This window comes from Bos javanicus, chromosome 6, assembly GCF_032452875.1.
Source record: "Bos javanicus breed banteng chromosome 6, ARS-OSU_banteng_1.0, whole genome shotgun sequence".
Taxonomy (NCBI): Eukaryota; Metazoa; Chordata; class Mammalia; order Artiodactyla; family Bovidae; genus Bos; species Bos javanicus.
The window spans coordinates 6529587-6555664 of NC_083873.1; the positions used below are offsets into that span (position 1 = coordinate 6529587).

Sequence of the window (26078 nt, forward strand, 5' to 3'; positions counted from 1 at the left end):
TTCTAAGGGATTCTTGCCCACAGTAGTATATATAATGGTCATCTGAATTAAATTCACCTATTCAAGGTAAATTAAAAGCGGTCAACAGGAGATGGGAAGAGTGAACATTGACATTAGGCATCAGTGAACTAAAATGGACTGGAATGGGTGAATTTAATTCAGCATGATAATGGTTTGAGCAAATTATTTCCTCTCTTGGTTCAGCAGTTTAAATAAGACTGTTTTGAGGTATTTTGTAATGATGTCATTTCATTAGCCAATGTAAGTTTGTGTTCAAAATACTAACTTTTTTGTTCCATTATTTTGTTGTTACAAATTGGTATTAAGACACGTTTCACAAATTTTAATGCCCTTAGTTTTTGTGGACACAAATGCTTGTATTACTTCAGTACATCAGCATCTTCATCATCTGTTTCCTTCATTTTTTTAAAATATCCTATTATTTTTTGAAGTTTTAGTCCATATTTCTTAAGATTTAGTATTCTTCCTCCATTTTTAAATTGCCAAAATTAATGATATCTTGTTTGTCTTCAGCTCAATCATTGAGGAAAATGTTGGTGAAGGTTGGATCCTTGACATTCAGTTCCAGCCATAGCCCACATTAACCCCTAGTGGCAACATTAAAATTATTTAGAAAGCTAAGTAGAGACCATGTTTAAGGGCAACATGGTATCATAAAAAGTATGACCTTTAGATTTGGACAGACTTAGGTTCTATGGCAACCCACTCCAGTGTTCTTGCCTGGAGAATCCCAGGGACGGGGGAGCCTGGTGGGCTGCTGTCTATGGGGTTGCACAGAGTCAGACACGACTGAAGTGACTTAGCAGCAGCAGCAGGTTCAAATCCTGACTTTACCGTTTATTGTGTGTGACCTTGAGCAGTTAGTAACTACTCTAAAACCTAGTTTCCTCATCTGTACATAGCAGTGTTTCCTAGCTAATCCCTAACTGGATTGCTGGTGACAGGCAGGCCACTGCTCTGGGCATATATTTGCTTGATTTTATTTTTTTTTTCTAGCAGTGTTTTGTAATCTGAGGAAAAGAATGAAAAAAAAAAAAAAAAGACAGTGAAATTGCTTGCCTTCAAAAGCAACATATATGACAGAAAGAATGGATAGAGAATTAGGGAACTCTCTTGCTCTCAAGTAGATGTGTGCTGTGGGGAGGTTAGTTTACCTCTTAACTTTTCTTGATCCTTAAAAGAAGAAATTGGACCACATGATTCTAAATTCTAAAGATGTGAAATGAAGGAGTCTTTTCCCAGTTGTTACCTAATTACAAAATATGTCAAGAACTAAGTGCTTTATGCAAAGTATTTTATTTAACTTTCCTAACAATGGTAAAGTGCTAATATTTGTATATGATTAATATCCTGATTTTACTAGTGTGTGAGAAGAGTGCAATTGTGTGGTAGTTTGAGCATTCTTTCGCATTGCCTTTCTTTGGGATTTGAATGAAAACTGACCTTTCCCAGTCCTGTGGCTACTGCTGAGTTTTCCATATGTGCTGGCATGTTGAGTGTAGCACTTTCACAGCATCATCTTTCAGGATTTGAAATAGCTCAACTGGAATTCCATCACCTCCACTAGCTTTGTTCATAGTGATGCTTTCCAAAGCTCACTTGACTTCACATTCCAGGATGTCTGGCTCTAGGTCAGTTATCACACCATCGTGATTATCTGGGTCATGAAGATCTTTTTAGTACAGTTCTTCTGTGTATTCTTGCCACCTCTTCTTAATATCTTCTGCTTCTGTTAGGTCCATACTCGAGCCCATCTTTGTATGAAATGTTCCCTTGGTATCTCTAATTTTCTTGAAGAGATCTCTAGTCTTTCCCATTCTGTTGTTTTCCTCTATTTCTTTGCATTGATCGCTAAGGAAGGCTTTCTTATCTCTTCTTTCTATTCTTTGGAACTCTGCATTCAGATGCTTATGTCTTTCCTTTTTTCCTTTGCTTTTCGTTTCTCTTCTTTTCACAGCTATTTGGAAGACCTCGCCAGACAGCCATTTTGCCTTTTTGCATTTCTTTTCCATGGGATGGTCTTGATCCCTGTCTCCTGTACAATGTCACGAATCTCCATCCATAGTTCATTAGGCACTCTATCTGTCAGATCTAGTCCCTTAAATCTATTTCTCACTTCCACTGTATAATCATAAGGGATTTGATTTAGGTCATACCTGAATGGTCTAGTGGTTTTCCCTACTTTCTTAAATTTAAGTCTGAATTTGGCAATAATGAGTTGATGATCTGAGCCACAGTCAGCTCCCGGTCTTGTTTTTGCTGACTATACAGAGCTTCTCCATCTTTGGCTTCAAAGAATATAATCAATCTGATTTTGGTGTTGACCATCTGGCGATGTCCATGTGTAGAGTCTTCTCTTGTGTTGTTGGAAGAGGGTGTTTGCTATATCCAGTGCGTTTTCTTGGCAAAACTCTTATTAGTCTTTGCCCTGCTTCATTCCGTATTCCAAGGCCAAATTTGCCTGTTACTCCAGGTGTTTCTTGACTTCCTACTTTTGCATTCCAGTCCCCTATAATGAAAAGGACATCTTTTTTGCATGTTATTTCTAAAAAGTCTTGTAGGTCTTCATAGAACTGTTCAACTTCAGCTTCTTCAGTGTTGCTGGTTGGGGCATAGACTTGGATTACTGTGATATTGCATGGTTTGCCTTGGAAACGAACAGAGATCATTCTGTCGTTTTTGAGATTGCATCCAAGTACTGCATTTCGGACTCTTTTGTTGACCATGATGGCTACTCCATTTCTTCTGAGGGATTCTTGCCTGCAATAGTAGATATAATGGTCATATGAGTTAAATTCACCCATTCCAGTCCATTTTAGTTCGCTGATTCCTAGAATATCGACATTCACTCTTGCCTGTCCACTTCCAATTTGCCTTGATTCATGGACCTGACATTCCAGGTTCCCTTGCAATATTGCTCTTTACAGCATTGGACCTTGCTTCTATCACCAGTCACATCCACAACTGGGTATTGTTTTTGCTTTGGCTCCATCCCCCAATTGCATTCATCTCACACGCTAGTAAAGTAACGCTCAAAATTCTCCAAGCCAGGCTTCAGCAATACGTGAACCGTGAACTTCCAGATGTTCAAGCTGGTTTTAGAAAAGGCAAAGGAACCAGAGAACAAATTGCCAACATCCATTGGATCATCGAAAAAGCAAGAGAGTTCCAGAACAACATCTATTTCTGCTTTATTGACTATGCCAAAGCCTTAGACTCTGTGGATCACAATAAACTGTGGAAAATTCTGAAAGAGATGGGAATACCAGACCACTTGACCTGCCTCTTGAGAAACCTATATGCTGGTCAGGAAGCAACAGTTAGAACTGGACATAGAGCAACAGAACAACAGACTGGTTCCAAATAGGAAAAGGAGTACGTCAAGGCTGTATATTGTCACCCTGCTTATTTAACTTATATGCAGAGTACATCATGAGAAACAGTGTGGAAGAAGCACAAGCTGGAATCAAGATTGCTGGGAGAAATATCAATAACCTCAGATATGCAGATGACACCACATTTATGGCAGAAAGTGAAGAGGAACTAAAAAGCCTCTTGATGAAAGTCAAAGAGGAGAGTGAAAAGGTTGGCTTAAAGCTCAACATTCAGAAAATGAAGATCATGGCATCCAGTCCCATCACTTCATGGGAAATAGATGGGGAAACAGTGGAAACATGTCAGACTTTATTTTTTGGGCTCCAAAATCACTGCAGATGGTGACTGCAACCGTGAAATTAAAAGACGCTTAATCCTTGGAAGGAAAGTTATGACCAACCTAGATAGCATACTCAAAAGCAGAGACATTACTTTGCCAACAAAGGTTCGTCTAGTCAAGGCTATGGTTTTTCCAGTGGTCGTGTATGGATGTTAGAGTTGGACTTTGAAGAAAGCTGAGCGCCAAAGAATTGATGCTTTTGAATTGTGGTGTTGGAGAAGACGCTTGAGAGCCCCTGGACTGCAAGGAGATCCAACCAGTCCATTCTAAAGGAGATCAGTCCTGGGTGTTCTTTGGAAGGAATGATGCTAAAGCTGAAACTCTAATACTTTGGCCACCTCATGCGAAGAGGTGATTCATTGGAAAAGACTCTGATGCTGGGAGAGATTGAGGGCAGGAGGAGAAGGGAACGACAGAGGATGAGATGGCTGGATGGCATCACTGACTCGATGGACGTGAGTTTGAGTGAACTCTGGGAGTTGGTGAAGGACAGGGAGGACTGGCGTGCCTCAATTCATGGGGTTGCAAAGAGTCGGACATGACTGAGCAAATGAACTGAACTGAACTGAACTGAATATCCTAATTTTAGAAATAGTGAAAGTTAGGTACTTAGCACAGTGTCTGCCATATAGGAGGCACTCAATAAACAAACTGAATTATTTAATAAAAGATCTATCATTTAAGTATGACATCTGGTTACAGCCAGGAAATATAGTAAGTCAAAATGAGGAAGGCAATGTGGGCCATACTAATAAATCCAGAAGTAAAGGCCAAAACCATCTAGCTTTTGATTAAAGCTATTGCTAGAATTTTTGTGCATGAATGTAATTTCTCTTTAGTTTTTTGAAACCAAATTTTATACCATGTTATATTTGTATAGTTCTTTAGAATCTTAGAGATGGAAAGGATCTGAGAGATCAGTTTGCCAAAATCCCTTATTTTACAGATGAGAGCACTTAAACTGAGGGACATGCTAGACACTGATAGAAGCAGGACTAAAATTCAATTTCTAGTCACTTGGAATTTGCCTGGTATAAAATATTTTCTGTGATATGTTCTGAGATTTCACAGGAGATAGCACTCTTTTGTTTCTTAAAGTACAACCAAATTTCTTCCATATTCAAACACTGTTGATAAACAAAATTGACACTTCTGTCCCTTTCTGAAAGACAAGGGAAGGGAAACAAAAGAAACAAGTCAAGAGCGTTTCACAGGTAAAGGTTATCTTTTTCTGAATTGTGATATCTGTAGTAGTATTCTGACTTTATGAAAAACAGTATGGTGTTCAGAAATTTACCAGACTTAATTTCCTATCTCTTGGGAATCTAACAAATCTAAGTCTCTGCCATGTATATGTGTGCACATGCACACACATATACCCACACACACATACTATTATGTATCTTAGACTGACTTGTTTTTGATGTAGTTCTTTAAGAAATACAATAGTGTAATAACAGTATGTCTTTCACTCACTGCATATTGGCTGAAGCCACAAACCCAAAGGAAGTTGCCCTGGAGAGCACTTTGCTTTTGTAAAGATGGCAAAGATATTCAGGGCACCAGTGTTTTCAAGTTGAACTTCCTTGTTGAAATTCACTTCACAAAAGAAAATAAGTGTGTTGTTTAATACAGTAATAAAATTATTGAAAAATATTCAGTGATAGAAATATTACTAAATATTACTATACAAAGAATTATAGGTAAAGGCAGAAATTTTAGAGTATTTAATTTCTTTATTTTGTAACCGTTAGTGGTCTTGAGTTTTCAGTCTCTTATCTGTAAAACAAGCCCTCAAACTGAAATTATGCTGGAGGAAAAAAACAAACTTTTGGCAGGTAATATCCCTGGAATGCCTTTTTGTAAATTTTTAAATCAAAGTTTCTGATTAAATTGTTTGCTACAAGTTTTGCTCTGCTACTGTTTCAGATTCTTTTAATTCTGAAGAACTCTATCAAATTAATTATAATAGTTTTGATGTGGTGGAGAAAAGCAATTCCAGTTACCAATAACAATGCTGACATTTCCGTTTTAAACAGTATTTAGTAGTAGGTAGAGCAGTAATTTTCAAACATCTTAGACCACAAAGTAGAATAAGCAGTATATTTTATGTTGTAATCCAGTTTACAAGAACACATATTAAAAAAAAAAAGTAGTTTCCTGAAATAATACTGTTTCTAGTGGTATGCTCTGATATTTTCTTTTATTCTATTCTGTTTCATTTGAAAAGCTTCTAATCTAAGTTAATTTTTACATCACCTAACAGGACACAACTATAATTTGAAAGACATGGACCAAGAGGTTTTTAGTGGAAGGAGCAACATTTACGCTTTCCTTTTAATACTAAAGAGTATGGAATTTTACTCCCTTCCAGTTAGGAAGAATATTCATTTTGTTTCAATATTGTTATATTAACATTTTTTTTTACAGTTTAAAGTAAAATTTTTTAACATTGTTTTTTTAAAAAAAACTTTACTCTCTGTTTCTACATTTTACTGACTCATGGTTTTATTTCTTTGTGGCTAATATATAAGGTATACAAATTATATAAGGCTATATTTATATAGATACAGATAAATATGAAATCACGTACAATGTGTTTTGTCACCAGAAAGTGCATTGATTGTGCCCGTGGTCTGGATGATTGTGTTCTCCACTGAGATAGGAGAGGGAATAAGATAGTGGGAGGAGTGTTATTAAAAGATCAGAAGATCCTTGGGTTCTAATTTTAGACATGCAATGTGAGACAGTGACAGTTTCTTCTCTAAGTTTCTATTCCTTAAATGAGGGAATTGATATAAAATATTTCAAGATAGAGGCTAATTCTAAAGTGCCGTGGTTCGAAGTAAATGATTGTTTTATTTAAACCAAAGAGAGTTAGTATTATGCTAGTAACAGTACTAGTGGCTTGTATTTGGTAAAAGAGTAAACTGTTTTCATTATTCTAATTATCTATATATTTAAAATATTAATATCCTTTTGTATTAATAAGAGGACACTTAAATAAACATCAGTGTATGGATTTGTACAAGTGGCATAGTCTAATACATTCTGATAATTATGATCATTAGCCATAATTAATATTATATGTAAATGCATCTGAAAACATAATTTTTTTGTGTTGCTATTCATCTTAGTCTGTTCAGGCCACAATAACATAGATTGAGTGCCCTATAGACAACAGAAATTTATTTCCCGTAGTTCTAGAAGCTGAAAGTCCAAGGCCAAGGTGCTGACAGATTGGTGTCTGGTATGAATCTACTTCCTGATTTATATTTGGCCATTTTCTCTCTGTACTCACATGGGGAAAGGGGCAAGAGAGCTTTGTGGAGTCTCTTTTATGAGATTCTAATCCCATTCATGAGCACTCACGCTTATCATTTAATTACCTCCCAAAGGCTCCACCTCCTAATACTAATCATATGGGAGTTAGAATTTCAACATATTGATTTTAGGGGTGCCATGCACCTTGTCTATCGTATTTTAAGTTTAATGTCTCTTTAGTAGATTTTGATGAGTTTTTGAGGAAACTTATTGTAATAATTATATCCACATCCCTTTCTATGTATCAGAAGTAAAGAATGTTTCTTGGATAAATGTGGTCTGTGTTTGCATTTGACTTTATGTTCTGAAATAGCAGCCGAGCCTAGAGTGCTCAGCTGACCCAGAAGACAGCCTTGCAGGAGACCTGCAACCTGAGGCAAGTCGGTTAGAATCTTCATTAGCTCTAGTTTCTCATAAGGTAAAATAGATACTAGGTACTGAGTTTAAAGTTAAGCTTCGAAAGTAGTCCCGCTTTTTCAAGATAAGTTGGAAAAGAAGAAAAAGTTATTTCAGGTTGATTATATTTAGGTAAGTTTTCCATTATGTTAGCATCATGCCTCAGTTCTTTAAGCAACATGGTGAAAGGACTTTGGGGTGAATGTTTTTATTCATTGTACTACAGAGATGACTGTGCCAAAACATTCGAATTCAGGAGCCACGTACTTCATGATTTGAAATATTCCAAGCAGGTGTATGAATGAACAGTCATTTTAGTTTTTCAAAAAAATGAAGGATTATGTAGCCATCTGTCCTTGGGAACTCCTTTCTGGTTGTATAATGTAGTTTCTAAAAGAGGTAGGGTATACTGATTGAGAGAAATATCCATCATACTGATTTTTTTAAATTCTCAAGTGACCTACAAAGTATGTGAATGCTCACAAGAGATCGCACTGTTCTAGCAAGATCCTAAAAAGTCTACCCTAACTGCAATTTTGAGTCTGAGAGCAGAGTTGGCATTAATGCTTATGCTAAAAAATAGTCAGGCCGTGTTAGTGTTTCTGATTATACATGTGTTTAATATACTCATTGCTCCAACATATTTTACTTCTAAATCAGGGTCAAATATATTTATCCCAAAGCAGTTCCAGCATAACCTAATCTAACTTCATTCTAAATGTCTTTGCTTTCTTACTGTGTGGTCTTGATAATTTTTTGTTACTAATAATAGCTAATTATCCCCATAATTAAGATGAATTTATTTATGTAAAAAAATTTTATTGTTCTTCACTATATATCACGCATAGAGCATACAGCAGCTAACAAAAAAGGCAGTCTGTATCCTCAGAGAGCATTCATTCCAGTGGGTGAGATAAATAATCAAGGAGTAAATATATTGTGTGTGGCACCTACAACTTGTGGGTCTTAAACAACGTAGTTGACTGAGGGCCCCAGTTCTCCTTACTCTGACTTCCATCACTGCATTCGTGCTGAGTCTGCCTTTCACAGTGTGCTCCCAGCCAGTGAGTAACCATGACAGTGACCCTAAGGCAGACATGTTGCTGAGAAACACTGGACCTCTTCTGCAGATAACGTTGGCTCGCAGATCTTCCAACAACCTTGCTGAATTTTCCCTGGACTGTCAGGCAGTCTAGAACATATCCATATACTTCCACATGAGGTCCCTTAGGTCTCTCCCAGCCTTTCTCTGACCTGTCTCCCCATTTTCCTAATAAAATTATTACAGATTTTTTTTTAATTTTATTTTATTTTTAAACTTTACATAATTGTATTAGTTTTGCCAAACAGATTTAACTGCATCTTGGCTTCTGCTTCTCAGAGGACCCGGACTAATACATTATGTTAGGAAGTAATAAGGGTTATAAAGAAAAACAAAAGCACAATAAGGGGTTATATGTGTGCTCTCTTAAGTAAGGGTGGTCAGGGAAGGTCTTAAGCAGAAGTGGCCTGTGAAACAGAAATAGTTGGACAAAATTCCAGAGTAAAGTAAATTGCTTGAGATTATATTATTAATTAGTGATAAATCAGCAAATAGCTGGCACATTTAAATGCAACTACTGTTTTATATGCAGTTTATAAGTAAGTGATGATAAAGAAAATGAAAGAGTATTTAGGTGACAGTTCATATTAGACAGTTGATATACATAGAACGAAACTACTTCAGAAGGAGTGAGGAGAAAGCTCTAGAAACCATAGAATAATGCAGTTATTTCTTTTCAGCCTACTTCATTCTGGCATTCCTTTCTTCCCCCTGTTCTTTTTTCTTTTTTTTTTGAGAAATCAGACATTTTAAAAGTTTATATATACAAGAAAATATACATGTAACAATTAAAACATTTAATTAGTATAACCCCACCAATACAATGTTTGCTACTGTATTTAAAAGCATTTATTCAAAATATGTCAAGCTTATTCCAAAGGATGAAAGACACATGAGCCCATTTCTTATGCTATGAGGTATATGGTAACAACAACAAAAAACCTAAATGCAAAAGGACCATCAGTTGCCTAAATATAAAACTGATCTTTGGCAAAGATGTGTTACACAGGATAACACAGCAATAAGGAGATCCTTAATTTCACACCATCTCCTCACATCACGGGCCCTGTTCACTCTTCCTTTTCAAAGAGTTACAACTCTGTTCGAGAGAACTCAGAATTTTAAACAGGTGGTCTGCTGATTAACGTGTATCTCCTCAAACCTCAGTACTACAGCTATACAAATTACACTTTAAAAATATTTGAAACAGATAATTTAATTTATTGGTTGGCTATGAGTAGGAAAATACATCAGTAAAGAAAAGAGACCCTGTATATAAATATAATACTAGCTAGTGCTGCAGCTTCTATACCAATTCTATACCAAATCAGCAGAATTTACCTTTTTTCTTTCTGACTTTTTCCGGTTCTGTTTCCTGAACTGTCTCCATCTCCTACACTGCCTAAGTTGTTGTTGAAATGTATTTCAAAATATTACACAATCCAGAATAATAAGCACATTCATTTTGAATCTGAACTATAACCTCTTAGAAATAGCTCCCCCGCCATCTGCTCTTTGCCCATATGCACCAAATCTTCCTGTTGAAATCACATTATATTGAGAAGTCAGGGGAGGTTTGTATCCTGAGTTGAAATCTAGTTCTTTCATTTAAGGAATTTAAATAGGGACACACCTTTTTTTAATCTAATAATACAGCATCTTCAGCTATTGAAATTCTTATACAGTTTTACAATTTTGCCTTTTTCTTAGCTCTGAAAAGTTAAACTTTTTAAAGCATTATAATTTTCTAAAAATCCTTTTGTGTATTTGTGAAGTGCTTTGATCAGTTAGTTTGAAATAGATTCCCCTTGCTTGTTCTTTTGGCAAAAACCTGGCATTCTTCCACCTTTCATAGAAAGTAAACTGCCCTTCTTCCTACAGAATAGAACATGTGGAGGTCGAAAGTATTTTTCATAAGAAAAGGGGCATTCAGAGCAATACTTAGCTAAGCTTAATAAAAAGCAGTTGTGGCTGAGAAACTGCAGTGATGTCATGGAAGTTTTATCTTGCATAAGCAGCAGAGTGAGGAAATTCCAGAATTAATAAGTGTGTACAGCTGTGCCATGAGTTGGAAAGTTCAGGATGTACTTTTCACTCTCACTGACTGGACATTTTGCTCCACATCAGCCTTTGTGAAAGTGATTGGCTCTCTCCATTTCCAAGCTGCTAAAACATTTATAAATGAGTCTATTTAGAAAATGTGAAATTTTCAGTGGATGCAGTAAGTGATCATTTTGACTAAAAATTATTTTCCGTATTTACCTTGATTTTATAATAACCAATAATTAGTTACTTTAAATTATCAAGTCCTTTCAAATATTGAATTAAGAAATGGAGTATTAGCCTTGAGAAATGATTGAAGGGAATGAAGAGTTAAAAGCCAAGAATGAACACTGGTCTAGTTGTTAATGTAGCTCTAGTATTATCCAGAAAGCAGCTGACCAGCTGATCAACAAGAAATTGGCTAAATAAAATAGATATAATTTTATGACCCAGAATTCTATTGAACAGTATAATACAAATTCTTCTAAAGTTTTGAGAAGTAGAAAATATTTTCATTTAAATGAATGTGTTTGGTGTGTTATTACACTTCATTCAGCCTTATGGGTATTAGTGTTTTATATTTCTGTCCTCTTTATTTACTCTTCTTTCTCCCTTCTTTGTCCTTACGGGGGAGAGGGGAAAAAAAGATTACATGGAACAGTCCACAGAATTACAAAAAGAGTTGGACACAACTAAAAAAAAATTTTAATAATTAAGCATGCATATTGCTTGTTTGAAAATCTGAAAGTTTAGCTTTTTATGAGTACCTGAATGACTTTAATGGATGACTCTAAAATTACTCAATTTATAGATATATTTTTGCAAAGTTAATATTAATATGATGGAGATTTTTTATTATTTTGTCTAGTAATAAAATAATTTTAACGTTGAAGTTATTTCTGAAGGAGAAGTTATGAATTATGAGTTCTTAGAGCATATGTTTTAGATTCAGACTCACCAAGTTCTTCCACTTTGAAGCTAGTATTAAGCTAGTCACTCTAGTTCCCTGAGGCTCACTTTTCTAACACAAAATGGAGATTATTTATAATACAGTTCTCACAGGATAATCACAAAAATAAAATGATGTTAAAAATACAGGGAATTCCCTAGCAGTCCAGTGGTTAGTACCAGGTGCTTTCACTGTCATGGGCTGGCTTCAGTCCCTAGTTGGGGAACTGCTGCTGCTGCTTAGTCGCTTTAGTCGTGTCTGACTCTATGCAACCCCATAGACGGCAGCCCACCAGACTCCCGTGTCCCTGGAATTCTCCAGGCAAGAACACTGGAGTGGGTTGCCATTTCCTTCTCCAGGGCGTGAAAGTGAAAAGTGAAAGTAAAGTTGCTTAGTTGTGTCCGACTCTTAGTGATCCCATGGACTGCAGCCCACCAGGCTCCTCCGTCTATGGGATTTTCCAGGCAAGAGTACTGGAGTGGGGTGCCATTGCCTTCTCCGAGTTGGGGAACTAAGATCCTGCAAATCTGTGTGGTATGGTACAGCCAAAATAAATAAATATAATATTTTAAAATACACATTAAGTAGCCATTATTAGGCTTTTTTTTTTTTTCCAAAATACTCACTACACCATTAAGTAGTGAGTATAGTGCCTGGCATTTAGTATTCCATCAGCAAATGTTATTTTTATTCATTTTCTTTTAACTTTTTTTCTCTTCTGTTTCATTTTCCATATGTACAAATGTGGGTGGAAAAAAAATGCCACAGTCTTTCGCTGTTCTGAAAAGGCTATCATATTTCTTCAGACTTAGAAAGATTTAGCTGCTTTTCAGATCAGTGAAAAACCCATTCAAAATTCCTTTCAAATTCTAATTGTGTAGCAACCAGAGTGTGAAATTTGGCATTTCTAAAGGTGTCAGACAGCTGAATTAGAATTAATAGACACTTCCCAGGAAAGGAAGAAATACAATAGTGAGCAGAGAGTTATTCCATTATTTTCTAACCAATTTAAAAAAAATACTTAAAAATTAAAAAATTTTCCTTTATGAAATGGAGAATACTGTTCTATAGCTAACATATTTAATTGCTGATTCCCTTTTGGTGATTGTCAGAGTGGTGACACTGAGCATAGAGTTCAACTACTTTGAGATAATTACAATAACATAATAAAATTTCAGTGTAATGAAAAATAGCATTTTGAATTGCTAATAACTAAACCATTTCATCAAAATACATAATAGAATGGGACTAATTCTTTTTCTTTTTTAAAAGATTAAACAAAAAAGCATGAAGGTTCTCTGATATCTAGAGTTTATTACAGATGCCAACACTGTTATTTTAAAACAGGTAAACGGGGAATTCCCTGGCAGTCCAATGGTTAGGAATCTGCTTTCTCTGCCAAGGGCCCAGTTTCAGTCTCTGGTCAGAGAACTAAGATCCCACAAGCCCGCTTGGTGTGGCCAAAAAACAAATTAAATAAAATAAGTGAAATGAGTAAACACCAAAACATAAAACTAAAATATCTTAAAGATATATTTTAAATAAAACAAATTCCCTACAATGATAATATATATAAATATATTGATATTGTTCCTTTCTAGAGATTGCATTTTTCATAAGCATTTTTTTTTTAATTTCTCTGCTTTCAAGTTTGAAGATCATCAAAACAACTGTTGCAGGAAGGGGGACCCCTTCCAGGGTCTGAAACTGGGCACTTGTTTAACAACTCGGAAATGAATTGTCCGAGGAGACACATGTGCTGACAAAGCAAGAGATTTTATTGGGAAAGGGAACCCAGGTGGAGAGCAGTAGGGTAAGGGAACCCAGGAGAACAGCTCTGCCCCGTGGCTCTCAGTCTTGGGTTTTATGGTGATGGGATTAGTTTCCCAGTGGTCTTTGGCCAATCATTCTAATTCAGAGTCTTTCTTGGTGGCGCACGCATCACTTAGCCAAGATGGATGCTAGCGAGAGGGATGTTGGGAAGTGGACAGACACACGGTGTCTCCTTTCAACCTTTCCTGAACTCTTCAGGTTGGTGGTGGCTTATTAGTTCCGTATTCTTTATCAGGATCGATTTGGGAGAATGGCACTGAAACATGTAAAATATCATGTATGAAACGAGATGCCAGTCCAGGTTCGATGCACGATACTGGATGCTTGGGGCTAGTGCACTGGGACGACCCAGAGGGATGGTATGGGGAGGGAGGAGGGAGGAGAGTTCAGGATGGGGAACACATGTATACCTGTGACGGATTCATTTTGATATTTGGCAAAACTAATACAATTATGTAAAGTTTAAAAATAAAAATAATAATAATAAAATTCCTAAACAAGGGGAAAAAAAAAAAAAACTCATGCAAATGGTTACTATGGTGCCTGGCCAGGGTGGGTGGCGTGCGCCACCAAGAGAGACTCTAAATTAGAATGATTGGTCAAAGACCACTGGGAAACTAATCCCATCACCATAAAACCCAAGACTGAGCCGCAGCAGAGCTGTTCTCCTGGGTTCCCTTACCCTACTGCTATCCACCCAGGTTCCCTTTCCCAATAAAATCTCTTGCTTTGTCAGCACATGTGTCTCCTCAGACAATTCATTTCCGAGTGTTAGACAAGAGCTCAGTTTCAGGCCTTGGAAAGGATCCCCCTTCCTGCAACACAACCACCAAAGTGAAATAAAGAAAGAAAGTGAAGTCACTCAGTCGTGTCCGACTCTTTGCAACCTTGTGGACTGTAGCCCACCAGGCTCCTCTGTCCATGGGATTCTCCAGGCAGGAATACTGGAGTGGGTTGCCATTTCCTTCTCCAGGGGATCTTCCCAATCCAGGGATTGAACCTGGGTCTCCTGCATTGCAGGCAGATGCTTTATCCTCTGAGCCACTAGGGAATCCCAAAAAACCTACTGTACCTGGTATTCCCAGGAGGTCTCCCATCCAAGTACTAACCAGGCCCGACCCGGCTTAGCTTCCAAGATCAGATGAGATCGGGCATGTTCAGGATTACATACTTTTATAAATATGTGATGTTGCTACATGCCATTTTCATTACTCTGTTGTGCACTTTCCTTCTTCCAGTCTCCTAAACTTAATCTGGTAGGTAGTTTTCTGTGTATGAGACATTTCTTCTCTGATATAAACATCTACCACAGAACGTTTAACTGAATTGAAATGGGAAGAATTAGTATTTCTTTCTTTCCAACTCCATGTTGTATATTCAATCATTTTTAAATATACCTATAACTTTATGTTAATTTGAGTCTTTTATACTAATATTTTCATATATTTATGACAGAAATGTGCTGTATTACATTCAAATGCTCTTGTCTTCTTCCATTTCTTGCTTTTATGGCATGTACTCCCTAGAGCTTAAGGATTTGAGCAGAATTTAAAGATTCAGCAGAGAAAGCTGCTAATTCAAATTACATACTTTCTCTCTCCCTCATATACATACTTATTTATATGTCTGTTAGCATGTCTTGTTATTACTCTTCTAAAAATGTATTCATAAAGTTGAACCTAAACAACACACAACATTAGGATTTGCAGAACTTGAATTCCAAGTATACCTTGGTCATGAAACCTACAATAGTATGACGTTCTTTGGGTCATTTTCTCTCCATATCGTTGACTTAATACTAGAAAACAATAATAACCCAATTGAACTCTGGAGACTGTCATCTGGAATAATTATCTGATGATTCAAAGCATGTTGAAAAATACAAAGCAATTTCAAAGTTCTAAGAAATTTGAAATTTTAAGAAAGACTATTGAAAAGACTTCATCTAGACAAGTTATTTTATCGTGGAAGCTTGTCAGAAAAGAAGAACCCAACCCTTTTCTCCATCAATATATGCTTGTATATCAACTTCTATAGCTTTCATCCCTTAAATAAAACTCTGAATTAATCTAAATATTTTTGCACTGTATTTTGATTCTAGATCCATCTAAAAACTTTATTCAGGAATAGCTTATATTAAAGGCAACAAAGATGAAACCCTTTGTTGTCAGTAACTTTTCTGGACTTTTCCAATGTGGAGACCGGATTGTTTAACCAAGCAGTAACAAGATTATGAGTAAAGACAAGTGAGTTAAAAGGTTTTTTTTTTTAATAAGATTTTGAATTGTTTATTAGATTTTGATCTGAGATTGAAATTAAATGCCATAAAAGGAAAAGTGCTAAATTGCTATTAATTATTGCTACTATTGAAGAGTGTTAGTGGCTTTGCCAGTAAGTAGAATAATAATACAGCAACATTTATATTCAGAGGTTTTTGTCGCACATACAACTTTCTTTTATAGGTCTTCTGATTCTGGTATGGTGTTATCCTCTGTAGGTTCAGTTGTTATAACTATAGGAATATTCTCAGATATCCATCCCTTTGGAGTCCTATTAAAGGACCGTCTGCCAGAAAGAGGATTGGCAAAGGCCATGAACCTGGGATCTGTTAGAAGTAGTAGGTCAAAATCTGGAACCTTGAATTTAACCATTTTTGATGCTTTTTCAAAACCTCCAAATGGGGTGGCAACTCTGTGAGGAGTGAAAAGAAAAAGAATAAATTAATATTCAAATTTATTTGCCAGAAAATAGAAAACAATTTAATGCATGATCTTATGGGGCATGTTGTTGTGTTATAGTCTTAGTAGGGTTTCAATTTTTGACCTCTGAAGTAAGCGTTTCCATTCAAGGACCATGCCCTTATGATAAAACAGATATTTGATAATGAATTTGTGTAAAGACCTTTTGTATGTACTCTTAGTTTTGGACTGAACCATTCTGTTCCCTGGACGCTGAGTCATCACACACATTTCTTGCCTTCCTGCCTTTGCTAACAATGTTACACTTGCTTATTTCCTCTGGGGGAGAAAAAAAAAAAAAAAAAAAAGGTATTTCCTCTGTGCCTCCTTTCCACCTGTATATATCCTGTGGCCTTTAAATTTTAACTTCCCCCTAACTACCCCAAGCCCTCACTCCCTTTCTTAACCAAATTCCTATAGCATTGATTGTTTTATGTTAGTCTTATAGTGCATCTGTTAATATGGCATTTGGTATTGTCAGCTTCTATTTTTCAGAATATGATTTGGTTTAGGTCATCTGTGAATTATAAGTTCTTTGAGGGTAAGAAATGTATCTTTGCGTTTTTCTAGCTGTGCCCCAAAAACATCGAAATCCTTCTACTCATCTGAAGAAAGTCCACCTTCCTTATCTTGGCATTTAAGATGTCACGTAACAGTTTAGCTTTCTTTGACTTAGCCATTAATTAATCATCCAGTGCCAGGCACATTTATAAATGCTGGACATATGGCAGTGAGCAATGTAGTCAGAGTGTAAGGTTTTATATTTCTAGTGAAAGAGATAGACAAAAAATAAACATGTAAGTTAATTATACTTCAATAAAAATAATTTTTAGTTTTTAATAAAATTTTTAATAAAACAGTAAACATACAGACAAACATTCAGTAATAAGAGCTATGAGAAATTTAAAATAGGGTGATACAATAGAGCATAACTGAATGAGTAGATAGGGAGAAAAGACTTCTCTGAAGAGGTGACATTTAAACTGCCATCTGAAGGTCAGAAGTTAGCCATGGACAATATAACAGAAGCACTTCAGCATTTCAGATAGAGTAATTAATACAAAGAATCTAAGGCAGAAATAATGTTGACCTTTTCAGAAACGAAAGAAAGCCCATGTTGCTAGACAGGTAAGTGAGGGGAATGGTAGAAGGGAGAGAGGACAGAGGGGTAGATTGTGAGGAAATCCATGTGTCCAGTAAAGAACATGGATTTCATTGTAAGTGTGAAGGAAAGTCATTGAAAACTGAAAAAGGTCAGTTTTCATTCCATTCCCAAAGGCAATGCCAAAGAACGTTCAAACTACTGCACAATTGGGCTCATCTCACACGCTAGTAAAGTAATGCTCAAAATTCTCCAAGCCAGGCTTTAATAGTACATGAACCGTGAACTTCCAGATGTTCAAGCTGGATTTAGAAAAGACAGGAACCAGAGATCAAATTGCCAACACTTGCTTGGATCATAGAAAAATAGAGAATCCCAGAAAAACATCTAATTCTGCTTCATTGACTACACTAAAGCCTTTGACTGTGTGGATCACAACAAACTGTGGAAGATTCTTCAAGAGATGGGAATACCAGACCACCTGACCTGCCTCCTGTAAAACCTGTATGCAGGTCAAAAAACAACAGTTAGAACCGGACATGGAACAACAGACTGGTTCCAAATTGGGAAAGGAGTACATCAAGGCTGTATATTGTCACCTTGCTTATGTAACTTCTGTACAGAGTACATCATGAGAAACATGGGGCTGGATGAAGCACAGCCCAAATCAAGATTGCTGGGAGAAATATCAATAATCTCAGATATGCAGATGACACCACCCTTACGGCAGAAAGCAGAGAGAAACTAAAGAGCCTCTTCCTGAAGGTGAAAGAGGAGAGTAAAAATGCTGGCTTAAAACTCAACATTCAAAAAACGAAGATCATGGCATCTGGTCCCATCACTTCATGGCAAATAGATGGGGAAACAATGGAAACAGTGACAGACTTTATTTTGGGGGCTCCAAAATCACTGCAGATGGTGACTGCAGCCATGAAATTAAAAGATGCTTGCTCCTTGGAAGAAAAGCTATGACCAACCCGGACAGCATATTTAAAAGCAGAGACATTACTTTGCCAACAAAGGTCCATCTAGTTAAAGCTTTGGTTTTTCCAATAGTCATGTATGGATTTGAGAGTCGGATTGTGAAGAAGGCTGAGCACCAAAGAATTGATGCTTTTGAACTGTGGTGTTGGAGAAGACTCTTGAAAGTCCCTTGGACTGCAAGAAGATCAAATCAGTCAATCCTCAAGGAAATGAGTCCTGAGTATTCATTGGAAGGACAGATGCTGAAGCTGAAGCTCCAATATTTTGGCCACCTGATGTGAAGAGCCAACTAATTAGAAAAAGACCCTGTTGCTGGAAATGATTGAAAGCAGGAACAGAAGGGAATAACAAGAGACGAGATGCTTGGATGGTATCACCAACTTAATGGACATGAGTTTGAGCAAGTTCCAAGAGATGGTGAAAGACAGGGAATCCTGGCGTGCTGCAGTCTATGGGGTCGCAAAGAATTGGACAGGACTGAGCAACTGAACAACAAAAACAGGAGGTATAACTTGAGAAAATTTTAATAAAGATTACTCTGGCACCTGGTACTGTGTGAACAAGTATAGGTGGACAAGAACGAAGAGGAGATATGGTACCAATTCAGGTGAGAAATGACGATAGCTTAGATTTCAAGTGTTTTCCTTGAAGAAGTGGGTGGTTTCAGGATGTGTTCTACAGGGAGGGTCAACAGGATATGCTGACAGATTGGATGAAAATTGTGAGGGAAATGTAAAGATCAAGGATTATTCCACGGTTTAGAGTTTCAGAAGCTTGCTGGTAGAAGGCAAGGAGAAACAGGTTTGGTGTGTTGTGTGTGTGGAAAAAAATGACTTTGACATCGTAGTGGAAAGGTCAATCCTGCTAGTTTTACCCTATACACTTTCGTTTAGTCTTTGTTACAGTCAAACTGATATACTGCTTGCTCTTTGCCTTGTTGGAGAAGGAAATGGCAACCCACTCCAGTGTTTTTGCCTGGAGAATCCCAGGGATAGAGGAGCCTGGTGGGCTGCTGTCTATGGGGTCGCACAGAGTCGGACACGACTGAAGCGACTTAGCAGCAGCAGCAGCAGCAGCAGCAGCTTCTCCTTGTGCTCTCCAACGTCACTGCGTTTACTCACTCATTTTTCTCTGCCTGGAGTGCTCTGACTGTCATTACTGACGTTTCTAAATCCCCTTTAAGTTTTAAGTATGTTCTTTAAGTAATTTATACTTAAGTATTTGATATTTAATTTTATTCTTGAAGCTTTCCCTGATCTCCCACAGCCAGAACTAAACTCTTTCTCCCCTAAGTTTCCATGAACTCTATTTTTACCTCCCTGTAACCTCATTTTCATCTTTCATTATATTCAATAGTCTGTCTGCCTAATTTCTTATCAGACTACACTCCAAGAGGACTGGAATTCTCTCTGATATATCTTTATATCTTGCTCAATATACATAACTGTTTAATGTATTTTGCCTAGAGGATCCTCATAAACATTTGGACAATGGAATTGGCAGGACTATAAATTCTCCAGTATTGTGGAGATCATTTTAAAACCTAGAAGAGATCTGATTTTCTTTGAAGCTCAGTCACCTGTGATCTTTCTTGACTATCTTAATTTCTGGATGATAATAGTAAGGGACTATGGAGTCTAGTAAAGTAAGGAGGAAATGAATGATGGACTTTGAAAAATGAGATGGGTTTGATGTGTGGGCCTGAAGCATGATTGAAATAAATAATAAATGAAAAAATTAAAGATAAAATGTGGTAGTGAGATGCTTGAAATTTAGATTTTGAAGATGATGCAGATATTGGTCAGCTTCCCTGGTAGCTCAGTGGTAAAGAATCTGCCTGCAATGCAGGAGACCTGGGTTGGGAAGATCCTCTGGAGGAGGGTCTGGCAATCTACTCCAGTACTCTTGCCTGGAGAATTCCATGGACAGAGGAGCCTGGTGGGCTATAGTCCATGAAGTCACACAGAGTCAGACATGACTTGAAGTGACTAAGCAGCAGCAGTAGCATAGATATTGGTAATGGCAAACTTTAAGGAAAGTCAGTAGTGACTAAGATGGGATTGAGAGAGAGATCCTTTAAAGCAATACAGTCAAGGACTTAAAAGGGCTGAGAGTTCAGTGAATCATTTAAGCCACCAAAAAGTGATGACAGGAATAGTCCTGGGGAAAAAGACTGAGAGCCAGATAAAATCTTCAGTGTCCACAGGGTAGGTAGGTGACCTCAATGATGGCTATAGCACATGTCACTGTGTCATACATTGGACTGGCCAAAAATTTTGCTCCTTTAGGGTTTCCATAAGATGTTACAGAAAAACCTGAAAGAATGCAGGTTTTGGCCAATGCAGTAGTAGTATAGAATCTCATGTCTTGCTGTGTGTGCTTAGTTGCTCAGTCATGTCCGACTCGTTGCAACCGCTTGGACTGCAGCATGCCAGGCTCCTCTGTCCATGGGAATTCTCCAACAAGAATACTGAAGTGGATTGCCATGCCCTCCTCCAGGGGATCTTCCCAACCTAGGGATCAAACCCATGTCTTCCACATTCCAGGCAAATTCTTTACCATAAGTGAAAGTGTCACTCACTCAGTCATGTCTGCTGTTTTCTATCCCATGAACTGTAGCCCGCCAGGCTACTCTGTCCATGGAATTCTCCAGGCAAGAATACTGGAGTGGGTAGCTATTCCGTTCTCCAGGTTATCTTCCTGAGCTAGGGATTGAACCAGGATCTCCTGAATGGTAGGCAGATTCTTTGAGCCACCAGGGAAGCTCTCATGTCTTATTGGCCCGTAATTTTCTTGTCTTCTAGTTTTTTTTTTTTTTTTCTGAAGAACAGTATGTTTTACTTTCTGTAAACATACATCTTTTCTTACATCTTTTCTCAGGATGCCTGGCCTCTTACAATATTTCCCCAAATCGCTGTGGAAAATATGGATAACAACAGATTACTGAGTAATGCATTAACTTCAGTCTAATGCAGGATTTCAGCAATCATATCAGTATAGTCTTTCATGTCCAGGGCCTAAAACCATTACTCTGGGGGTGAGAGAGATTGGTTAGGAAAAGAACTTTAAGAATTTAAATTATCAGTCAGGTGCTGTGTGATCATTAAACTTCAGAAGGCATAGTAATAATGAAAGCTAATATTTATCAACAGAGTGCTGTGTACCTGCTCTGTTAGTATGGAAATCACCTTGAGATCTTGTTAAGCTACAGATGCTAATTCAGTCAATCTAGTATGTGTCCTGAGATTCATTTCTAACCAGTTCTCAGGTGATGCCAGCACAACTGGTCTCACCACACTTTGAATACCAAGGCTTTACATGATTGTCTCATTAAATTCTCAAAACAACTACTTGAGTTGATTCTTTTTCTATCCCCTTTTAATAGATGAAACTGAAACACAAATAATTAAATGGCTTACCCAATGTCACCCACCTAATAATGTATAGAATCAGAATTTAAACCCAAGTATTCAGACTCACTGAAGCCTGCTCTTCTCTACTACCATTTGTTGTACCCCTTGGACATAATTCTTAAGGAGTATTGGGCCTTTTGAGATCGTTTCTAAGTAGAGTAGTATATTGAGGACTCACATCTGTGATATAAGTGAGTGATTTAATGTCCCACATTTTGTCATTTGATTTAGTGGATTGAAGAGTCATTAAGAGTAAAATTTGACTCACTGCATACATAAAACTTCATATTCTTAGATGTTCAAGATGTCCAAGAAAATGTTTTGTCATTTTGGAAGTTTACCATTATAAACCTATAATTAGTTCATTTGTTCGTTCATTCATTTACTCATATAAAAAATTGTGTGTGTGTGTGCTAAGTTGCTTCAGCCGTGTCCGACTCTTTGCGACACTGTGGACTATAGGCCACCAGGCTCCTCTGTCCATGGGATTCTCCAGGCACAAATACTGGAGTGGGTTGCCATTTCCTCCTCCAGGGGATCTTTCTGACTCAGGGATCAAACCCGCATATCCTGTGTCTTCTGCATTGACAGGCAGGTTCTTTACCACTAGCACTACCTGAGAAGCCCGATTATATCTAGACACTGCTATATGCTGTGAATTCAAAGATGGAAAGATTGTAGTAGGTCTTAATTTCAATGAACTCACAAACAAGAAAAGAGAGAAATATAAGCAGGGCGTGGGGGAACACATCATGGACTAAGATAATTACTTTAAGGGAACATTTTCCTGAGTACAGAAGAACTTGTAAAATTTAGAGCCTGGGATCTGATCTAAACACTTTTGTAGGGCACAGTGCAAAATGAAAACTCGGGACTCTTTGTTTAAAGCTTGTTAGGAATTTCAGACATTAAAGCAAAAGTTTAAATCAGCTATGGCCTTTTTAATTGTGGGGCCCCATGCAATTGCACAAGCCACACATCCAAGGGAGTATAAGAGTATATTGTTATCCATTGGATACAAGAGGCTGGAGTTGAACATTATCAGATTTAGGGTGAATTTGGTCAGTTAACCTTGTATTTGGAGAAGGCAATGGCACCCCACTCCAGTACTCTTGCCTGGAAAATCCCATGGATGGAAGAGCCTGGTAGGCTGCAGTCTATGGGGTCACGAAGAGTCGGACACGACTGAGTGACTTCACTTTCACTTTTCACTTTCATACATTGGAGAAGGAAATGGCAACCCACTCCAGTGTTCTTGCCTGGAGAATCCCAGGGACAGGGGATAGAGTCGGACACGACTGAAGCGACTTAGCAGCAGCAACCTTGTATTTATTAATTCCAAAAATCACTTTTATTCTTTTATTTAATTTTTCTGAATTAAATGAAGAAAGAAATGTTCTTCTGCCACTGAAATCCAATATTTGAGTTTGGTATTTAGTGCATTAGCTTTTCCCTTTTCATTCAGTATGTTTTGTTTTTCCCTCTTCATTCTGGGGTCAATTTCTTCTGTAAATGAAAACATTCCCGTCCATTTCATCACCCATCTCCTACCTCCTACCACTTATCCAGTGAGAGATTATTGTTTCAAAAGCAGAATTTTCTTTTCTTTGGCACCATTTGAGACTGTATCCTGTTTGTTTAAATTTTTATTGCCTTCGGACACAAAGTAAACTTGTTAACAGAAATGTTAAACATTCAAAGTGTGAGACTATTTGTAAGATTTTTAAGATCTCTGAAAATAGTTTCAAGTTTTATTCAGTTAGAAAAGCAAAATATTCCACTGAAAGATTTGGAATATTCTACTAAAAAACAACTGTGCATCTCTGTAATTCCCATAATATAATTTCTTTGAACACAGATCTGACTTAAAATGATTTTTTAGTTTGTCATCTATGTAGTGACTAACAAGATTGTTTGGAGCAACACATAAACTAATATCAACGCTTCACATTAGAAATCAGTATTAAAATTGCTTTTTAAAATGTTGGAGATGATCTTATAACAGTGATAGTTTGTGATTCATAGCCTTCATTTTTATACTAAAAATGTACCATATTAGTAATACTGCAAAAATGAGTCTTTGCCTAGGCAAAGATATTATATACTGCTTGTAGTTTTTTGGTTTTTTTTTTTTCCTACCAGGGGATTCAGTTCTCCATACTGTGATATAACAGCCTTTGTATTGCATGCTGAAGTGTCATCCAGGGTAATTGAATTACCTGTTAAAGCTCCTGTAATCAGGCAATTCTGCCTTTCCTTCAGGCTTGAAAAATTTAGGGTATAAAGCCTCTAAAAGCTCCGGATCATTGCTAATGGCCTGTTCCCAGGGCGACTGGTAGTACTTAGGGACAGCTGTGGTGTTGAATCTTTCAGGAGGAATTTCCTTCAGTGGTCCAGAATATCCTTTGGAAAAATATTGCAAGAATAAGTAAACACAGAGTTCCTGAGAGTTACTAAATTCCACCTAGCATTTTACCATGTTTAATTTTTCATACAGGGGTAAATTTATCAAAAATGCATTCTTTTTATGATCTCTCAGAAAAGAGTAGTCCTACAGCATTAGACATTTTTAAATCCCTTTAAATTTATGGAATTTTCAAAAGAAACCCCTTAGTGTTTCATTTTACCAAATTATACAGTTAGTTTCTTCCTTGACTGTCGTAGTATATATTTGTTCAGTGAAACTATTAATTGTGCACCTTACATTAATTTATACTAGGCCTTATATACCACAGTTACTGCATTAATTTAGAAACTAGGTTCTGTGGAAATATCAATAAAGACAGATCTCCGTCCCCTGGGAGCTGATTCTTTATAGGTAATGTTCAGGTGTTGACTATCTAAAATTGCTGCGTGCTTACATGCGTCTAAGTTGCTTGAAGTCGTGTCTGACTCTTTGGACCTCAGCCCTGCAGACTCCTCTGTCCATGGAATTCTTTAGGTAAGAATACTAGAGTGGGTTGCCATGTCTTCCTCCAGGGCATCTCGTGACCCAGGGATCAAACCCACAACTCTTATGCCTCTGCATTGGCAGGCAGGTTTTTTTGTTTGTTTGTTTTTGTTTTTAACCACTAGTGCCACCTGGGAAGCCCAATTTTTTTTTTTTTTTTTTGTCCTTGGATGTAGGATCTTAGTCCCCAACCAGGGATCGAACCAGTGCCTGATGCTTTTGAAGTGCGGAGTCTTAAGCACTAGACTGTCAGGGAAGTTTCAAGAATACTGGAGTGGGTAGCCATTCCCTTCTCCAGGGGAATCTTCCCAACCCAGGGATCGAACCCAGATCTCCGACATTGCAGATGGACTCTCTACCTTCTGAGCCATCAGGGAAGCCTGAAATTGCTGAGTGGCCTGTCAAATGTTCAAGCTTCAAAATGGTGAAGTAGCTTGTCTCCACTGTCTTTGTCAGGCCCTTCTTATTCCCTGATGTGCCTATCCTTTGTTTACTTTGTTCCTGAGGATTTCTAACCTTTCTGCTTCCAGTCTTACCTCCTCAATTTATTCTTCTCCCATGAGCCAGAAGTTTTCTGTAAGTATCATTTAAAAATCACAATTCCTGGCATAAATGTGAAACCATTTTCACATACATTAACTGACACTTTTCAGGTCTTCAAAGGCAGAACTGTTTACTTACCAGCTACACTACCTTACTGTCTAGTTATCTCTTTTAAATAGTTCTCTCTTCTGTCATATCAGAACCTCTGCTATGCAGTCACTGCTACTTTTAGGTTTCCGTGATGCTCTTTTCCTTCTCTAAAATGTTTTCTCTTTTATTATGTTAAACCATGCCTAATCTTTCTATACACTAAAAATTAGTTTCTCTTTTTCAAAAACTCTCGATAATTCCACCAATAGGCAGCTATTTGTTTGTAGTAATTTAATTTTCTTCTGATTGTCTCCAGCGTCAAATGGCAGTCTCTTCAGTAGGCTGCTTTTCTCTGCTTCAGTTCAGTCACTCAGTCGTGTCCGACTCTTTGCGACCCCATGAATCGCAGCACGCCAGGCCTCCCTGTCCATCACCAACTCCCGGAGTTCACTCAGACTCACGTTGATCAAGTCAGTGATGCCATCCGGCCATCTCATTCTCTGTCGTCCCCTTCTCCTCCTGCCCCCAATCCCTCCCAGCATCAGAGTCTTCTCCAATGAGTCAACTCTTCACATGAGGTGGCCAAAGTACTGGAGTTTCAGCTTTAGCACCATTCCTTCCAAAGAAATCCCAGGACTGATCTCCTTCAGAATGGACTGGTTGGATCTCCTTGCAGTCCAAGGGATTCTCAAGAGTCTTCTCCAGCCCCACAGTTCAAAAGCATCAATTCTTTGGTGCTCAGCCTTCTTCACAGTCCAACTCTCACATCCATACATGACCACAGGAAAAACCATAGCCTTCACTAGACGGACCTTTGTTGGCAAAGTAATGTCTCTGCTTTTCAATATGCTATTTAAGTTGCTCATAACTTTCCT

At 37.5% G+C, this 26078-nt stretch overlaps 1 protein-coding gene and 1 long non-coding RNA gene across 12 annotated transcripts in view; one reads left to right on the forward strand and one right to left on the reverse strand.

Moving 5' to 3' along the window:
* LOC133249993 (uncharacterized) overlaps positions 1-26078 on the forward strand; it is a 350474-nt gene that overhangs the window by 9371 nt on the left and 315025 nt on the right. The gene's annotated exons all lie outside the window — the stretch shown is intronic.
* MYOZ2 (myozenin 2) overlaps positions 14706-26078 on the reverse strand; it is a 385146-nt gene continuing 373773 nt past the window's right edge. For all 4 annotated transcript variants that reach the window (XM_061421169.1, XM_061421170.1, XM_061421168.1 and 1 more), the window contains exons 5-6: positions 23840-24023; positions 14706-16074 (exon numbers count right to left, since the gene is read on the reverse strand). In XM_061421169.1, coding sequence (XP_061277153.1) covers positions 15840-16074; positions 23840-24023 — 419 coding nt within the window. In that variant the 3' untranslated portion in view covers positions 14706-15839. The remainder of the gene's footprint in view (positions 16075-23839; positions 24024-26078) is intronic.